Source organism: Monodelphis domestica, chromosome 1, assembly GCF_027887165.1.
Source record: "Monodelphis domestica isolate mMonDom1 chromosome 1, mMonDom1.pri, whole genome shotgun sequence".
NCBI lineage: Eukaryota > Metazoa > Chordata > Mammalia > Didelphimorphia > Didelphidae > Monodelphis > Monodelphis domestica.
In genome coordinates, this window is record NC_077227.1 from 610,024,755 (window position 1) to 610,041,887 (window position 17,133).

The 17,133-nt window shown below is 35.7% G+C and overlaps 1 protein-coding gene across 6 annotated transcripts in view; it reads right to left on the bottom strand.

The window, feature by feature from the left end:
• The window catches only part of KIZ (kizuna centrosomal protein), a 175,322-nt gene that overhangs the window by 11,445 nt on the left and 146,744 nt on the right, over positions 1-17,133 (bottom strand). For all 6 annotated transcript variants that reach the window (XM_056813834.1, XM_007476629.2, XM_007476630.2 and 3 more), the window contains 2 exons: positions 14,340-14,453; positions 10,996-11,092 (listed from right to left, as the gene is read on the bottom strand). In XM_056813834.1, coding sequence (XP_056669812.1) covers positions 10,996-11,092; positions 14,340-14,453 — 211 coding nt within the window. The remainder of the gene's footprint in view (positions 1-10,995; positions 11,093-14,339; positions 14,454-17,133) is intronic.

Genomic DNA, 17,133 nt, shown 5'->3' on the forward strand with positions numbered 1-17,133 from the left:
GGGAAACATTTCTGAAATCAATTTGGAAGTTAATAGGAAGATATTCCATAATAGGACATGCACCTTTTTTCCCCAAATACAACCAACCCACTTAAGACACAGCATTTTTCAAACTATTTCCAATGGACTCTGAAGCAATTCAAGACTTTTTCAAGTAAGAAAACGTGTGACATTGGGCAAGTCAGTACCCAGGGCATGCAGATATGCACTGCCGATTTTGTAGGCCTCCTGTTGCTGAGTGTAGACGCAGCTCTAGGGCTAAGTGGGGATCTGGGTTCCAGAAGGCACTGGCCTGCCTACTTCCAGGTCCAGTTCCTAAGTCTCTAACAAGCCTTGAAATTTGCCCTGCAATCCCAGAAGTTTGAAAATAAGAAGGAGCCAGAACTTCTCTTCCTGGCCTTATTGGTACTCTTGAACCCTCAGGGACAAAAATCAGAAAGTGAAGTTGGATATGATGTCTGAGTTTTTCAATGACTTCCATCCCTCCCTTCCCCCTCCCCCTTATCCCAATAATGTTCCTGTACTTTCTCCTCATCCCCATGAACCTAGCCTTTCCACTCAGGCTCCATCTCCTTCACCCTTTTCTCTATGTATTTGTTCTGCATTCCTTTCTCTTTATTTGCTCCCCATTTATCCCATGTCCACAATGACAAAATTTATAGGATTTTCAAGGGTAGTTCTAATTTAAATTATTCTTCCTCATATTCTAATCAGAAAAACAATTAAATTCATTAGACTGCATAACCTAATTCTTGGTTAAAAACAAAACAAAACATAGTAACTGCAATATTGGGTCCCTTGAGCAAGCTGGGGAGAGAACCTAGAGGGAAGGATTCCTCTTGGATAGTCTTGTTTGCATTTTTTCTCTGTAGTGGAATTCCCAAAAGAGAATAAGAATGTTCTCTATCTTCTTCAATTCCATACAGACTGAGGGTGACCTACCACATTTTGTTCTATAATCTTCACCCTTCTCTTCCATTAGTCCCATGTAAGAGGTTGTTTGGGGAGGAAAACAACTGTGATTCTTAGAGAACTCCCTTTTGCATTTCACTCAGAATGCTGGTGGTGGCTGTAGTATGTAGGTCAAAGGTGCTCTCCTGTTCCACAGGTCTTGCCTGCATCCCCTACTCCTTTCTGCCTGCCTGTCATCACCCCCACCCCCTCTCCTTCCTCTTATGTTATTTGGTTAACACTGGCAGAAAGCATATCAAAAAGTCATTTTTACTTTAGCAATCAGCTGAAGTTTGGCTCAAAGTGAAGGGTTTCACTAACAGAAGAAAGTTTGGGACTGTTTTATTGAAGGAATGAGGAAGCAACAGAATCAGAAAGCTTTCCTTTGAGTGATAGAAATTGCAAACTTATTCAATCATTGAAGTAAATTTTTCTTTAAAAAAGAAAAAAAACGTGAACATACTGAGTGAATAAAAGAAGGTTTTAGGTCAAGGGATGTGGTGACTACACTATAAAATATGCCTAGAATCAGACTGGCTAATCTTTTATGAAGCTTGAAAGCAATGTATCTATCTTGGAAAGCATTGTTGAAACATAATTACACTATAGCAATCATGTTTCTTCCCTAAGCTAGTTTCACAGGTAACTATTTGACACTGAGATAACATATACATACATATATATACATGCACACATATGTATATATAATATACTTACATATCTAGAATAAAAGTGAGAATCTCTTCAAAATTGATCATTTTGGGGCAAAAAAAAACCCCAAACCCAAACATGATATAGCCTAAATCCAAAAGTAAATAATTAAGTGAATGATGCTATTCCATGCTTGATATAATCATGATATATTTTTACTTAGTATTTATGCTTATTTGGCAAATGAACAAAAGTCATTTTCCCCTGCTTGATGAAAGACTTGGCAAAGTTTATTCTCATTCTGTTCAACCATGAATAGTCCAAGTTGATATAATCTTACAATATTAGGTAAGTATACTAGAAGGGTAGACTTGAACTTGAAACGGGAAGAACTCGCCCAGTAATTTAGCTGAGTTGAACTTGGACTACAACTCTCTTTATAAAATGGAGAAAAGAATATTTATACTACTTAACTAATAGTTAAATAAGATAATGGGAATAAAGTTCTTGTCACCCTAAAGTTTAAACTTTGTAATTATTACTTTGTCTTAATAAACACTGTAGGACATTATCTTTAGAAAAATGGCATAAGTAATGCATGGCAAATGACCACTTTATATTGGTTAGTGAAATAACAATTACTTTCCTTAACTTTTATGGCCAGGAATACCTCCTTGTTAACTATACTGAGATGGAAAACTATTAGTAATTAAAGCATTGAACTTTATTAGTTTAGAAATCATGAAACATGCATGAATATAACTTTATAATTTTTCAAAAAGGCAATATAATCTTTCTAGTGGGAAATATCCATGGAAAAATGTTTTCATTCTTTGGATAGGCAATAAGTAGAGGCAAAAAAAGGCCAAATAATCAACCACTAAGTCATCAAGTACAAGTGTCTACTATGTGTCAGGCATCCTTCTAAGCATTAAGGATCCAAAGAAAGGCAACATATTCAGAGAGCTAAAGATGAGATCCATTATTTGAGCAGATCATACCTGGAATACTGCGTTTAGTTTCTGGCACAATATTTTAAAGACCCTAAGAACTTAGAGACCACTCAGAGGGCAACCAAGACAGTAAAGAACCTTAAGATCAGGAGGCTACATTGATGGAACTGGGGATGTTATTCTGGAGAAGACTCAAAGGAGGAAATGAAAGCTAAAGTATTGAAGTATGTAAAGGGATGTCATGTGGAACAGAGATTAGATTTATTCTGCTTTGGCCCAGATAGCATGACTGAGAACTGGCAAGCAGAGCAAAGAGGTAAGTTTGAGCTTAATGTAAGATTTCTCAACAACAGAGCATTTCAAAGAGGGCAGCCTCAGGGGGTAGCATGTTTCCCTTTATAAGAGTTTATTGAACAAGCACTGGACAATCACTTGTTGGGTACGCTGTAGCAGGGATTCTTGTTCAGGTATGAAATGGACTAGATGGACACTAATATCTGATCCATTTCTAAGCATCTTTGAGTAACAAAAGATGCTTTAAGAACTTAAGATGTCATTCTGCCAAATGTAGTTGAAATCAGAAAGAAATTGTATTTTCCCCTGTAAAACTTGATCATGTGAATAAAAGCACTGACATGAACAAAAAAGGCCAAGAGAGTCAAGTTGGGGTAGCTCAGTGGCCAGCGGATAGAGCATTGGGCTTGGAATCAAGAAGACATATATACTAGAGTGGTTTGCCATTTCCTTCTCCAGCTCATTTTACAGATGAGAAACTGAGGCAAACAAGGTTAAGTGACTTATCCAGTCACACAGCTAGTACATGTCTGAGGTTGGATTTGAACTAACGAAATGGGGTCACAAAGCCGACAAGACTGAAACGACTGAACAACAAAAAAGATCTGAGTAACGGGAGTTGAATATCTAAATAGGATTACATATGAGGGAATTTTGTGATTTCTATTTAGTCAAGAAGTTGCTTGAAAAAGAACAAAAATGTTTGGTTTATGTTCTGAGTAGAGAGTAAGATAAAAGGATTAGAGTTAGGAATGGTATGACTAGACAAAGAAAGCACTAAATAAATGTGCCTTTGAGGTACAGAGGGCAAAATCCATGTTAGGAGTCACAGATTGTTGATAGGTGTCAAGTGAAGTCTTCATTTATAGACATGAGTAGGCTGACTTGTGCATGTCTGCATCAGACTGTTTCTCCTTAATGAGGAGAGGAAATAGTCATCTGTGGGTTATCTTACCTCCTCTCTCACATCCCCCACTTAAAAAAAAAGCTGATGATACAGTTAGTGGAATAAACCAGTAGAAATCTGATAGGGGACATCCCATGGGAAGCTTTTCATGCTTCATTCTACAAATCTTTGCTGCTAAAAACTTTAGGAATGAGAGGTCCTCAAGATCAGCCTTCAAGTGACTACTTTTAAAAATGAAATGCCTTTGGAAGAAGGGTCATACCATAAGCTATTATCACTAACAACTTAATTATCAGTTAATACCTGAGTTGACTTCCAGATGACTGCAAGAAGACATAGACTAGGTACCTGAAGGTACTTTCCTTTCAATTCAGAGGATGGGTTGTGAGAAAAAATAAGAAAACAAAGGTATAACTTGTTTACTGAACAAATTTGTCTAGGGCAGGCTCTGGCCATATCATTCAAAGCTATTTCACTATTTTATTGTTGGCATCTGTGCCCTACATTGTCACATTGTCAATTCATAATTTAGACCAGTGGTATCAAACTGCAATGGAAATGACAGCAACTAAATCATATATGAGATTCCCTCTGGGTCACATATTGACTTAATTTAAAAATATGCTATTATCTATGTTTAACTATGTTTTTATTTATTTTGTCAAATATCCCCAATTATATTTTAATTTCTTGGGCTACACTCGTTTGTTTGTGTTTGACACCTCTAGTTTAGAGAGCAAGTAGAGGCAAGAGTGATCATTTGGATAGCAACATGGTGTATTAGTTGCTTTCTGCAACCCCCTTTAACTTTTCAATACCAAAACAAAGAAATTCAGTACCAGCTAAGAATAATTATAACTAAATCCTCAAGAGAAGGGAACAAAACTCAGCCCCCAACTCCAGTGGTCAAAATCATATCAATTTATACTGGAGAAATTTAGACTAGAGAATCTGTCCACTAATACCTTTGTATCTCCTACACACACACACACACACACACACACACACACACACAGAGCTCCATGACTTCCATTTGCCTAGGGCCCTGTTGGCAAACCTGTGGCACTTATACCAGAGGGGGTTGTTCCCCTCCCCCCTCTCCATGTGTACCCGAGGACATTTCTCCCCTCACCTGCCTCTCTGCCCAGCAGCCCAATGGGAGTGCTTTCTCTCTCCCCTGTCTGGGTAAGAGGGTGGCTCACCTATGGCATGAGAGCACTCAGTCTCTAAAAGGTTCACCATCATTGGCCTAGTGCAATGAGTAGAAGAAAACATGTAGACTTGTGCTTGGGGCCTGATCTTAAGGTCAAGGGACTCAGGATCATGAGCTAATTCTGTCCAGGTGTATTAAGAAAATAAGGAAAACAGATGCAAGAAACAGTTTGGGCTGAAAACATGCTAGCACAGGCAGCTATAGCAAGCCTGACTTAAGGAGACTGGAAAACTAGCTGAAAAAGTCCTGGTCCCTCCAAGGTTACTCAACTCAGGGAACTCTGTGGTCAATGTTGATTCAACCCAGTCATAGGACTGAAAAGAAGAAAGCAAGGAGGAACTGGGTGGACTGAATATGTTCCAGGACCAGTGTCTACATTGCATCCAACAGAGATGGGAACTATCTTGTCTCCACAGAAGTTACTCAGGGCATGAGATCATGGCACCAATCTCCCATTTCCCCAGTATAAGGAAGTTGAAGCACCTTTATAGGCTAAACTTGAGGGTATGACCACTTTTCAAGAAGGGAAGGAATAAGGATTGAATGATGACAGGAATCAAGAAAAAGACTCAAACACCAAAGACATTAAGAGAAAAACCCTTCAATGTAAGCTTAACACATAAGTAGATAAACTAACAAAGAATATTCTGAAATCTGAAGGATGAATAAAACCTCAGAGGTGATAACATGAGATTTGTGTTAGTTTTAGTAGTCTGGTGAGAAGTTGTAAAGCAGTGAGTTGTGATTTTGGAACTGGTAAAAAATGTTGGAAGTTATTTGATGAGTTGGTTTTTGTCCTTCATATTCAAAGAGGATCAAAATGACATTACTGGTGATTTTTTTTTGACTTGTACATAAATTGTATTTAAGTGAGATAGAGTTTTGCAGTGGTCAGTCTCCTCCTCTCTTCTAGAGCCATGGAAGTCTAGTAGCAAGACAAAACTCAAGATGACTGGTGATGGCTTGAAATGTATTGAATAACCGTGGCTTCTTTAGCATCTAAATAAGCTCTAAGTTTTCCACAGCACTTCCTTTAACAGCTTTCATGACTGTTGCAAAAATATTGCTCTCGTACATCCTATCCACTGGGGGAAAAGTCTTCATATGCCCAATAGGTTTGAGATCTGTTGATTATCTTCAACCTGGTTTAGCCCTTCTGCTAAGATGATTTACAGAGGCGTAGGCACTACACATGCTATATACAACTCCTTGAAGCTACAGGTAAGAGCTGGGTGGCAGGTGAACACCAAAAGGAAGAAAGCAGCTCTGATAAGGGCTAGTCAGCCCTTATACCAGAGGTACTAGACTTTCTTGGAAACACTATCCTGGAGTGTACTGTTTGGCCTAAGGAGTAGGGTGGTACTTTCAAAATTAAAAAAAAAAAAGAAGACACCTTGGAAAGATGGGATATACTTGGAATTCTCCAGGAATTAGTTAAGCACTTACTATGAGTCAAGTACTGTGAGAGGTAAATAGAAGTGAGGCTATAGGTGCTAAAAAAGAAAGAAGTAAAAAGTGGCAAATTTTGGAATGGAGTAGATATATAAAGAGAATATCATTATTTCTACACTAATCATTTAAGAAGATGAAATCAAATGGGAAACTCACACCTCCTCAGCACCCCCTGTCCCTGGCTAGAGATGTGGGAGGTGGACATCTGGGAGCTTCTCCTTGATCTTCCTCCATTTAAGGATGGCACCCAGTGAATTTTCCTCAGCATTTTGCACCCAGCTACTTTACTGCACTTCATCATCTCCAGAAACTCATTCTGCAAGATGAAATCAACTTGGAAACTCACATCTCCTTGGATTGTTTCCTATCCCAGCTATACAACAGGAAACCTCTATCCCCCCCAACCCTAACCTCTGGTTTTTTAGTTTCTTTTTATATGAGGTCTCTCTCATAAAATTGTGAGCTCCAGAAGGGCAGGGATTGTCTTCTGCCTTTCTTTGTATCCCCAGCATCTAGCATGAGTCTATAACATTGTAGGTGATAAATTAATGCTTACTGACTCTTAACTCTGAATTCTTTTCCATACCTAGAATAGTCTACAGCAGTGAATCCCCTACTAAATTTCATCAATCTTTTTTTTTTCTGTGAAATGTAGCTTCCCTCAACTCACCTAATACAGCCAACAACTAAAATCAAAAGAGAAGTATGTTTGAGAATTTAGATGGGGAAAAGGGGTTAGAAAGAAAACCAATGAAGATAAGTCTATGTCCTGATACTCTGCAGGCCTATGAGTAGTCTGGGGGCATGGAGGAAGTAAGCTCTTATAACTATGTTATCATACATCTAACCAAGACTTATATTGGATAGGACTTCTTAGAATGATTCTTAAAGTTGGATAATGTACCTTGATGTGGGCAAAAGTAAGATCCAAAACAGTTTTATGAGTCTTAAAATAAGTGCCATATGTTTGACACATAAAATATACTTGATAAATGCCAATTCATTATTTTATTGATTTTATCTATTATTTGACTCTAGTAGTCACCTAGAAAATATTTAGAAAAATAAATAGCACTTATAGTTAGCATTACAAAAAGGGGCAAAAAAGAAGGTGAAAATCTCAATGTGTTAACAAATCTTAGGAAATTATTTTCTAGTTTTAAGTAACCAAAACCATGAAGCAGTTCTAATTTTACAAAGTCTGAGTGCCCCCTGATGGCTAACCAGGTACTTTACACTAAGATACACTGTCCCCTTTTGAAGGTATTCTTGTTAACTCTCTTACTGACCTAATTTAATTAAGGAGATAGGTGTGATTTATTCATTTATGCATGCAAGAGATAGAATTTATGTTTTCACATAGAAAGCAGTTGTTCTGATAGAATTTACAGAGTATAGTGACTTGAGCCAAACAAAAAGATGAGCACATGTATACATATATTTTAAATAGACATAAAATATCTATAAAATTCTGTTTAATTATGCTGGCTTATTGGTCCTCTGCCATGTTCACATAATCCAGAGAAATGATAGTCAATCGAACGAAAAAGAAAGAATTGAAATACTGTGCAACATTAGCTAGAATGCTAGTGACCTCCACTGGCTGTTTCTGTTGCTACAAGACTATAAAATGCCACACACATAGCATCCTGCTTGCTCTTCCAGGGAGATTCAGTTGTGACTTATGATACCTTTTCCCCAAGCAATTATATTACATTAGTGCATTCTTTTCTTTTGGTAAAATGTTATCTCTATCCAACCATTAAACTTAAGTTACGTGTCAGATTGTTAAAATATGTTCTCAGTTGAGTAAATGAATCCAAGAGAGTAAAAATAATTTTCTGGTGAAGGTAAAACAAGACAATGTTTGTTAGAGAAGAGGAAGCTCTGGCATGCACCTCTGAACAAAAGAGAACAAGTGGTCTTTACTCAGAGAGCAGCTTCCTATTAAGACTCACTCCTTCGTACATTATGCCTTTCATCCCCACTCAACCACAAAATGATTTTGCTGTAGGAAATACAATGGTAGAAAAAGATTTACATTGAAAGAATCTTTAATAATAAACTGTTGCAGATCTGCCTACTTCCCCATGATTTATAATACAATAAACATCGGATTCTATTAAGTCTCATGCACTGAAGACATTGCACCGAAAAACTGACTATGAAAGAACTCAATTCTTCCCATCTCCACTTCCATAATAATGAAATGAGCATGTATAAATGTGCTAAGAGTATCTCTTTGCATCTTTTATAGCGTGTGTGTATTAATCTGTAAAGCTTATTAAGAAAGTCATTGCTATGCAAAGCAGCACCCAATCTCTTTCTCTTGGTTTTCAACAGAGTGCAGTGTTTAGCCAATAGGACTGGTCCTCTGCCCCTCATTCCGCATTCATAACATGCAACATTTGCACAATGTATCTCTCAAAGGCTGCTGAATAGAAAGCCTTAATACTCATGTAAACAACTGCAAACCAATTACTTAATGAATCAGGCCCACACATAATGAGGTGCCAGACAAAGAGCTATAAATGCATTTTTGCGTCCAAGCCTCTGCTTTAAAGTAAAATCCCTCAGCTGTAGTTTGGGCTTAACTGGCACATCATAATTATTGTCTCTAGGACATCAGAGGAAGCCATTTTTTATTTAGGTCCAGCAGGGTCTTTTTTGAGGTCACTCATCAGCTCACTGACAAAATAGAGCAAAGAAGAATTTTTAAAAGTACTACAGCAGTCCTGCACTGTTATGTTTATTCTCAAGTACTGGATTTCGAGACCACTTGTAAAAGCAATAAAGCACAAGAAGTGACTGCAATAAGTGGAATCCTTAAATGTAAGCCTCAAAGAAACATCAGTGTGTCCCAACCACAAATAAGCAACAAACTGAGCTCTCTGGTATAATACTGCATGTTTCTTTCTTTAAAAACAAAATCAAGAACCTAAATACTGAATTTCCAGATGTCTTCCATGTAGAATTAATGTCACACCCTCAGAACTAATTATTCTTAACAAACAATGTTTTTGTTTAAAAGTGTTATAAAATATGTGTTGTTTGTTTGGAATAAATATTATTCAATAACAATAAAGAATATATATATATATATATATTCTCCCTAATTTAAAGGAAAGATAACAAAATATGATTTTAGTTGTGGGAAATGGAGGTCTTTGCAACCTAGGACATAAAACTAAAGTTGCAAAAAACTGTTTTCTAAAATTCAGTTGCTTTGGAAGCAGATTTGAAAATTTGCTGAAATGCAAATTTGAAGACCAAGTTTAAGAGTTAATCTGCCCAATGTATATAAATTCAATGAAAAAACTTTAAAAACCTTTACAAATTAAGAATCACATGATTATTTCAATGGGAAAATTGACATGGTATTTAATTTACTGTTTCTTCATCTCTCGGAAAGGTCCTCAATTTTAATTTACAAGATCATCATGAATAAAAGCTGTTCTTTTTTTTTAATTCCCCATTGCAGAATATGAAAGCTTATTTCTGCAGAAAGAACACTTTTACAATTAATATGAATAAAAATGCAAAAATTTGGGGTATTAATTTGAACAATACAATTGTTAAGTTTTTTTACAAAGAATAGAACTTAAATAAAATTACTTGATTTCCTTATTTTTATTTGAAAAAATCTGAATATTTTCATGGAAACTGAAATAAAACTTTTAATTTGGAAAATATATTTCAGAATGATTTTTTAAAAACACAGAGTATTTAAAATGGAACAGCACAAAAGTTTGTTTTAAAATAACTTTATAGGTTAATAGAAATACAAAGTATCACAGTATTAGAAAGGCTACTTAGCCCAAAAAGGCATTATATATATATATATATATAATATATTACTGAATTTACTATAAATTCTCTTTAAGTATTTAAGCTAAAGCAAGGGAATATTTTGGCTTTTTACATTTTCACCTACTGATATCTCAACAGTAACCTGATTATTACTGTTTGATTAGTTGTTCATACTGATGAAAAAACAGGGAAACAACAAAAGAACTGGAAGTATTTTGGTTAACACATATAAAAAAAGATAAATTGTGTCCTTTAGGAAAAGTAGGCAATTAAATGTATTCAGTTTGAAAGCAAAAGGCAAATAAAAGTACACTCTAATAGGAAAGCCTTAAAAAAAGGAATACAAAAATGAGTATCTGGTTATGACTAGTTTATATCTCAGCAGTCTCAAGAAAAATGTACCTTTTTATTTTTTTCAAGACTTTATGTTCTATATGTGCCCTTCTCCTGACAACTTCCATTGTCTGGTCTCTAAGTAGCCCTACTGCGAGCAGCTGTACACGCTAATTTGTGGTTCACTGAGATGTCAATTGAGTCTTAAAATGAGAAAACAACAGCTGCAAAACAATACCTGGCTTTGGTGCAAATATTTTCAAAGGTGTACTGAAGTTTAAGCTGCTATTTTTACATAAACAAAAACACAAAACTTAACCCTTCATCGAGTTGCAAAACAAAATAATATATAGTCAGTTTTATTCATTTTCTAGTGACATTTCTCATCTTGTTACAGCCTTTCAAAAATGTAATGCCTTTCATGACTTTACCTTGACAAAGGACTTCCTTCACTAGATGAAAAACTAGCTTCTGAACCGATATCGTTACTTGTCTTTGTCTTGAAAGAACTGCTGCCAATATTCAAGCCTGTGATAAGAAAAAATGCTGAATGTAAATGTTTAGTTGATCCTCAACAATGGAATGGAATGAATGAAAAAGAAGACACAATAACTTTGGGGACATTGTCAACAGAAGAAGGGCTTACTCAGGCCCCAAAATAAGGAACTTTCATACACTGGAAAAAGCACATGGTAGAATATTTGTAGGTAGCGGTGATACTTAGATAAAGAAATAATAAGTAGACAATAAAATGGTCATAAATGCTCTATTTTAAATGATGATAAATATGACAAGAGAAGTCTTATAAATGTTTTATATCAGAGCATAATAAATAAGTTTTATGATACATGGCCCTGGATCATTTATTACAATAAATGATATTGATTCAGACTTGAAAAATGACAAACTTTCTCAGACTGAACTACCTAAGTCACTCACCCTCAAACTTCAATGCTAAATCTCCTATCTTTCCAGCTGAGAATAACAAAATGCAATTCCCTCTGAAACCCACCAAGGACACTCCTTAACCAGTTTGAAAGGTCATTGCTGGGCAATATAAAAGTCAGTCTTTTCCCAGGAGTCTGGTGAACTGTCACCATGGTGCTCCCAGCCTGTGGACGGAATCCTTGACTCTTGCATCTTTATGATCCTCTTTCCTGTATATTTTTGCTACCAGTTTTGCTCTAACAGATAATTGCTAAGAATAGAAACCAGAAAGAGGTCTTTTTGAGGAGGGAATCTATTAAATTTATAATATGCATAATCTACAAGCTTAGTCCAATTTAACCTCCAATAGTAAACTAGTTTTAATGAAAATTTAGATCTGTCAAGCACACTACCAATATCAAAGAGTTTAACAAGTCAGAGGTTACTGAGATGGGGATACTGAGGCATAAGTGTTAAGTCATATAACTAGTCCAAGGACAAGGCAAAGAAAATCAAAGACATTTAAGGCTGAAAACCTTACTAGTTAGGCATGATATCATACATAGCAATTTACACAAGATTTTATTTTCTCCTTTGCAACAAATATTAGTTTTTTCTTTCTTTAGGCCACTGGTTTATACTTAAGGAAAAATTGTTGAAAAAAAAACTTAACATGTTGAAAGAGACAAACATGAAGAAAGAGAGATCCTAAACCATTAACACACCAAATCAGAAGCACTTTCAGAATCTTGCTATAAGAAAATATTGTAAATGATGCAGCATGGTCAAATGGATGAAGTAATTTAGCCAGTATTGAGACTTATTTTAAATGCCCCTTGAATACAATTCATAGTATGTGATCTTGTGCAGGGAATTTACTTTAGTAAATTAAGTGATAGTCAACTATCACTGTACTTCCACATGCTGAATAGTATCAAAATGTTTGATAGGCATGACTCAGATTATATAACAATTCTGAATAATGATTTATTTATATCTTGAACCTAGACAATTTTGTTCACAAAATAAACTGTTTTTGAAATTAAATTTTGTTTTCCAATTACCAACCATTTATTTCTCTCCTCTTCACCACTAGAAAAACCAAACAGAATTCTTAAAATGAATAAACAGTCAAGAAAACAAAATTTCATATTTTCTATGTCCAAAATATATTTTTTCTCATTTTGAATATTTGTCAGTTATTTCTGTCAGGAGATAGGTGCCTGCTTCATGATCAGCCCTCTGGAATCATTGTTAAACATTTCAATGATCATTTACTAAGTATTTTGAAATTATTTCTTTGTATAAGTTTAATGTTATAGTATAAATTGTTCTGCTCACTTCATTCTCTCATCAATTCACAGAATTTTCCCCAAGTTCCAAAGTAAACTTTACAGAGAAATGACAAAGAGATTTAGTTCTGCCACTGCACCGCTGTGTGATCTATAGGGAGGTCACTTTATCTCTCTATTCCTCAGCTTCTCCATCTGTAAAATGGGGGTGTTACAAGATCAGGAGTCTTGACCTTTTTGTGTTATGGAACTCTATGATTTCTGGTACTACGGACCCAACATTTGGTCAGTTATATCACACAAGCATCTGTACACAGGGATCATTTTTAATCAAGGGGTGAATCTAATATGTAGGAACAATGAGTGTAAACATGATGTGCTGGGGATACAAAGAAAGGCAAAAACAGTCTCTGCCCTTAAGAAGCTCACATTTTTATAGGGGAGACAACAAGTAAACAACTATATATGTATAAGATATACATAAAGGGGGGAAAGGGAGGTAATCTTAGAGGGAAGGCAACGACTACGTGATGTGAAAATATCTGTGATTTTTATTGGTGAAAAAATCAGAGGGACAGTACTGCTAATACCACAGGTTTCTCTTCCACATCACAACTTTCTCAATTGAGGTCAGCATAAGAAATCAAATGGGTATTTTGCAGAAGTCAAAGACAACATGTAAAGGCCAGCAAATGACAGAAAAAAGTTTAGAAGCTCAGAAATGCATAAAACATGTATTAAAGCATGCATAAAATGTATTATATAAATCTACATATCTTTTAATACCATGAAGATATCTAGTAAACACCCTATAAAAAGAAAAAGAAAAATATCAAATTTCTTTTCTGGTATGAAGGGAGAGCCAAGGGGACTCCTAACCTCTGGGATGTGGATGGGATACTCATACTGTATGGTTTGTTGCCAACATTTATAATGGAAGGAAATGCTATGTTTTGGTTAGGGATTAGTGAAAACAAAAGTATACTCCCCCCCCCACTTCTGTGTTTGTGGACACCCTATAATCTGTCCAGGGGTCTTTTTGGACTCAGTAGACACAAAGTTAAGAATCCTTGGTTTAGATACTGCTATGGTCCTTTCTCATTATAGGAAACTTTAAAATTCCCTTTCTATGACTGTGTGATACTCTTCCACTTTTGTGACTTGGTACTTGTGGCTTTCAGTAGCTGGAATGCATTTTCTTCTCAGTGGTTCTCTTAGAACTATTGGTTTCCATCAAGACTCTGGTCAAATGTTCCCTTCTCCAGGAAGTGTTTTCTGATCCTCAAAGCTGTTGCTGTTTACCTTACAAAACTATCTTGTATTCATTTTGAGTATATTTTCTATATTCTTAAATAAGTTGCTTCTTCTGTTAGAATGTAAATTCCTTGAGGGCAGAGACTGATTTATTTTTGTCTTTGAAACCCAAAGCATGGTGTTTGGTACAGAATATGCAGTAATTAAATGCTTGCTGATTAACAAATACCCAATTACTAATAAACAAATTACTACTATAGTCTGCCAGGCTTGAAAGAATTAATGTACTTCCCTATACTTACCTGCCATCTGGGATTCAGAAATAACTCCCATTTTTTCCTTTTGGTATCTTTCTTCAGTTTGGTTTTTATTATCCTGTAATGTAGATTGCTTCAATAATTGATATGCTTTTGTCTCTGTAAATTTAAAACATATGAAAAACACTGAAAACTCTTTGACCTAGAAAAACATATTCTTTTCACTCTGCTAAGAAATTTCCTTTTATAGAATAAATTTAAGAAGGTTTTTGATTCTTTTTTTTTAATTGGCCAAATTAAAGAATGCAATTTCATAGCTTTTAATATTGGATAGGAACAAATACAAAAAATCCCCCAGAAAGAGATCCCATACCAGTAGGTTAAGCCTTTGAATCATGCATGTTAACATATGTTCTTTAGTGTATTAATTTTGAGTAATGTTAGGGGTAAAAAACCTGATTGGACTTGAATACCATGAACCTTGAAAAGGAGTTATATGGACATAGTTAAACGGTCCAATGTTTATGAATTTTTTCATTGGTTCTGGGGACAGGAACATAATCAAGCCTGATTGCTTCTTTTATTCCAGTCCTTTCAGCAGGAGTGAGAAAGTCAAATTAGACAGTGATACTCTTAGAAGTTTCAAAGTTACTTCTTGAGGGAATGTCTTTTGTTGCTTTTTATCAGAGTTTGGTGTGGGGAGCAGATTTTTGCCTCTCTTTGTATTCCCACTGTTTGATACATACCAAATAAGTGCTTGTTGAATGACTGAGATCTGAGTTGTGCCATACAGTATGGCTACTATATGATATAGGTATAAGCTGAATGGTAGTAAGATAGGAGAAGCAGCTAGATGGTAAAGTGGACAGAGCTCTCATGTAAGTTCAAATCAGGCCTCAGACATTTATTAGCTGTGTGACCCTGGGCAAGTCACTTAATCTTTGTTTGCATCAGTTTCCTCAGCTGTAAAATGGAGATAATGATAGCACTTCCCTCCCATGGTTGTTGTGAGGATCAAATGAAACAATATTTGTAAAGCATTTAGCACAATGTCTGACACAGAGTAGGGATTTACAAATAGTTATTCCCTTCCTCTTTCCTAATATATAGTTTTATGTGCTCATACAACATTTTAAGACTTGCAAAGTGCTTTGTTTCATTTAACTCTCACATTCACCCTGTAAGGTATATGAAGTGTCTGCAGCTCCAAGTCCAGACTCTGTCCATTGTCCCACCTCACTGATAAGAATGTGGCATGGCTAGAGTAGGGGCCAAGTGATAGCTGAGGGTCCAGAAGGCAAAGGAATACGACATGTGATGCTCAAGAACATTCTGAGAGAGTGAAACTTCTACATACAGTGAACAAGATAGTAGGCTTGGTTCTCTACCTGATTGGCTACATTGAACTCTTTTTAGAGGCTGCTGAGGGCACATTCAGTGCCCAGAGTGCCAGGACTGGAGTAGGAAAAGATAAGTTCAAATTTGACTTCAGACACTTATTAGCTATGTGTCCCTAGGCTAGTGACTTCACTTCAGCTTGCTTCAGTTTCCTCCACTGTAAAGCAGGGATCATAACAGCATCTACCTCCAAGGGTTTTTGGAATGCTCTAAATGAGGTACAGGGCCTGGATCATGGTAGGGGTTATATAAGAACTTGTTCTTTTCCCCATTTCTTTTGAACTCTTCTGAATATCTCTTTTTGTTGTTTGCAAAACTAAGACTAAAGTTAAGTTGTTTCACAAAGTTTCTGGGAAAAGCAATTAAGAAAAATTATGTAAAGGGCTTAAGTTGGCAATGTGTTACATTTATTATAAACATTTATTGCAAAGATATGAGAAAAAAGTGGAAAGAAGAAATTTAGATTTTTACAGGCAGAATTAAGAATATATTTATGAAATCTTTAATACTATACAGACTCTAATATCAAAATAGTGAGATGCTACAAATTTTAATACAATTTTAATATGATTAAAGTGAAAAATTAGATGCCATACTTTAAAGTTTTTTGTTACATATAACTCACATAAATGTAAGACCAGTGCTTCTTGATCCTAATTGTGGCACACCTTTAGGTTTCAGGAGTCTGTGAAATTCTTCACAGAAATTTCTTTAAAGATAAAATTATTCTTACTTTGCTTTAGTATCAAAATCATATACTACATGATAATGTTAGGAAAGAAGACGTTCATAGGATCATAAATTAAGAGCTAAAGGGATTTTAGCTATCATTTAGTCTAATTTCATTTTACATAAAAAGAAACTGAGGCTTGGAGAGGGAACATGATTTGTATGCTAGGAAGTAAGCTAAGTGGCTCAATGGATGGAATGCTGGACATGGAGTCGGGAAGACTGCTCTCCTCTTGAGTTCAGATAGTCCTCAGACACTTACTAGTTATGTGCCCCTGGGCAAGTCATTTAATTCTATTTGCTTCCATTTCCTCATCTTTAAAAATGAGCTGTAGAAAGAAATGTCAAATCATTCCAGGATCTTTGCCATAATCAAAGGTAACTGAAAATGATTCAACAGCAATAACAATGACAAAGTACAGAATAGGTTAAGTTTGGATTCTCTGACTAAAACTTCAGCCTCTTTTCAGTGAAATATATTGTCCTGTCCCCACTTTCCTAACCCTTTGCTTTCTTCCCTTTCCCCTTATCTCTTCATTCTTTTCCTCCACTCCTTTTCTTTAAGTCCTATAACCTCACTCTCACTCCCTTACTCCATATCCATAAATTATCACTCCTTTCATATTTTCCCACATTCCCCCTTTTCTATTTCCCCCTGCCACCACCACCTCATTCTTCTTTAGGAATCAGGAAGTTAAGATAACACACAAAA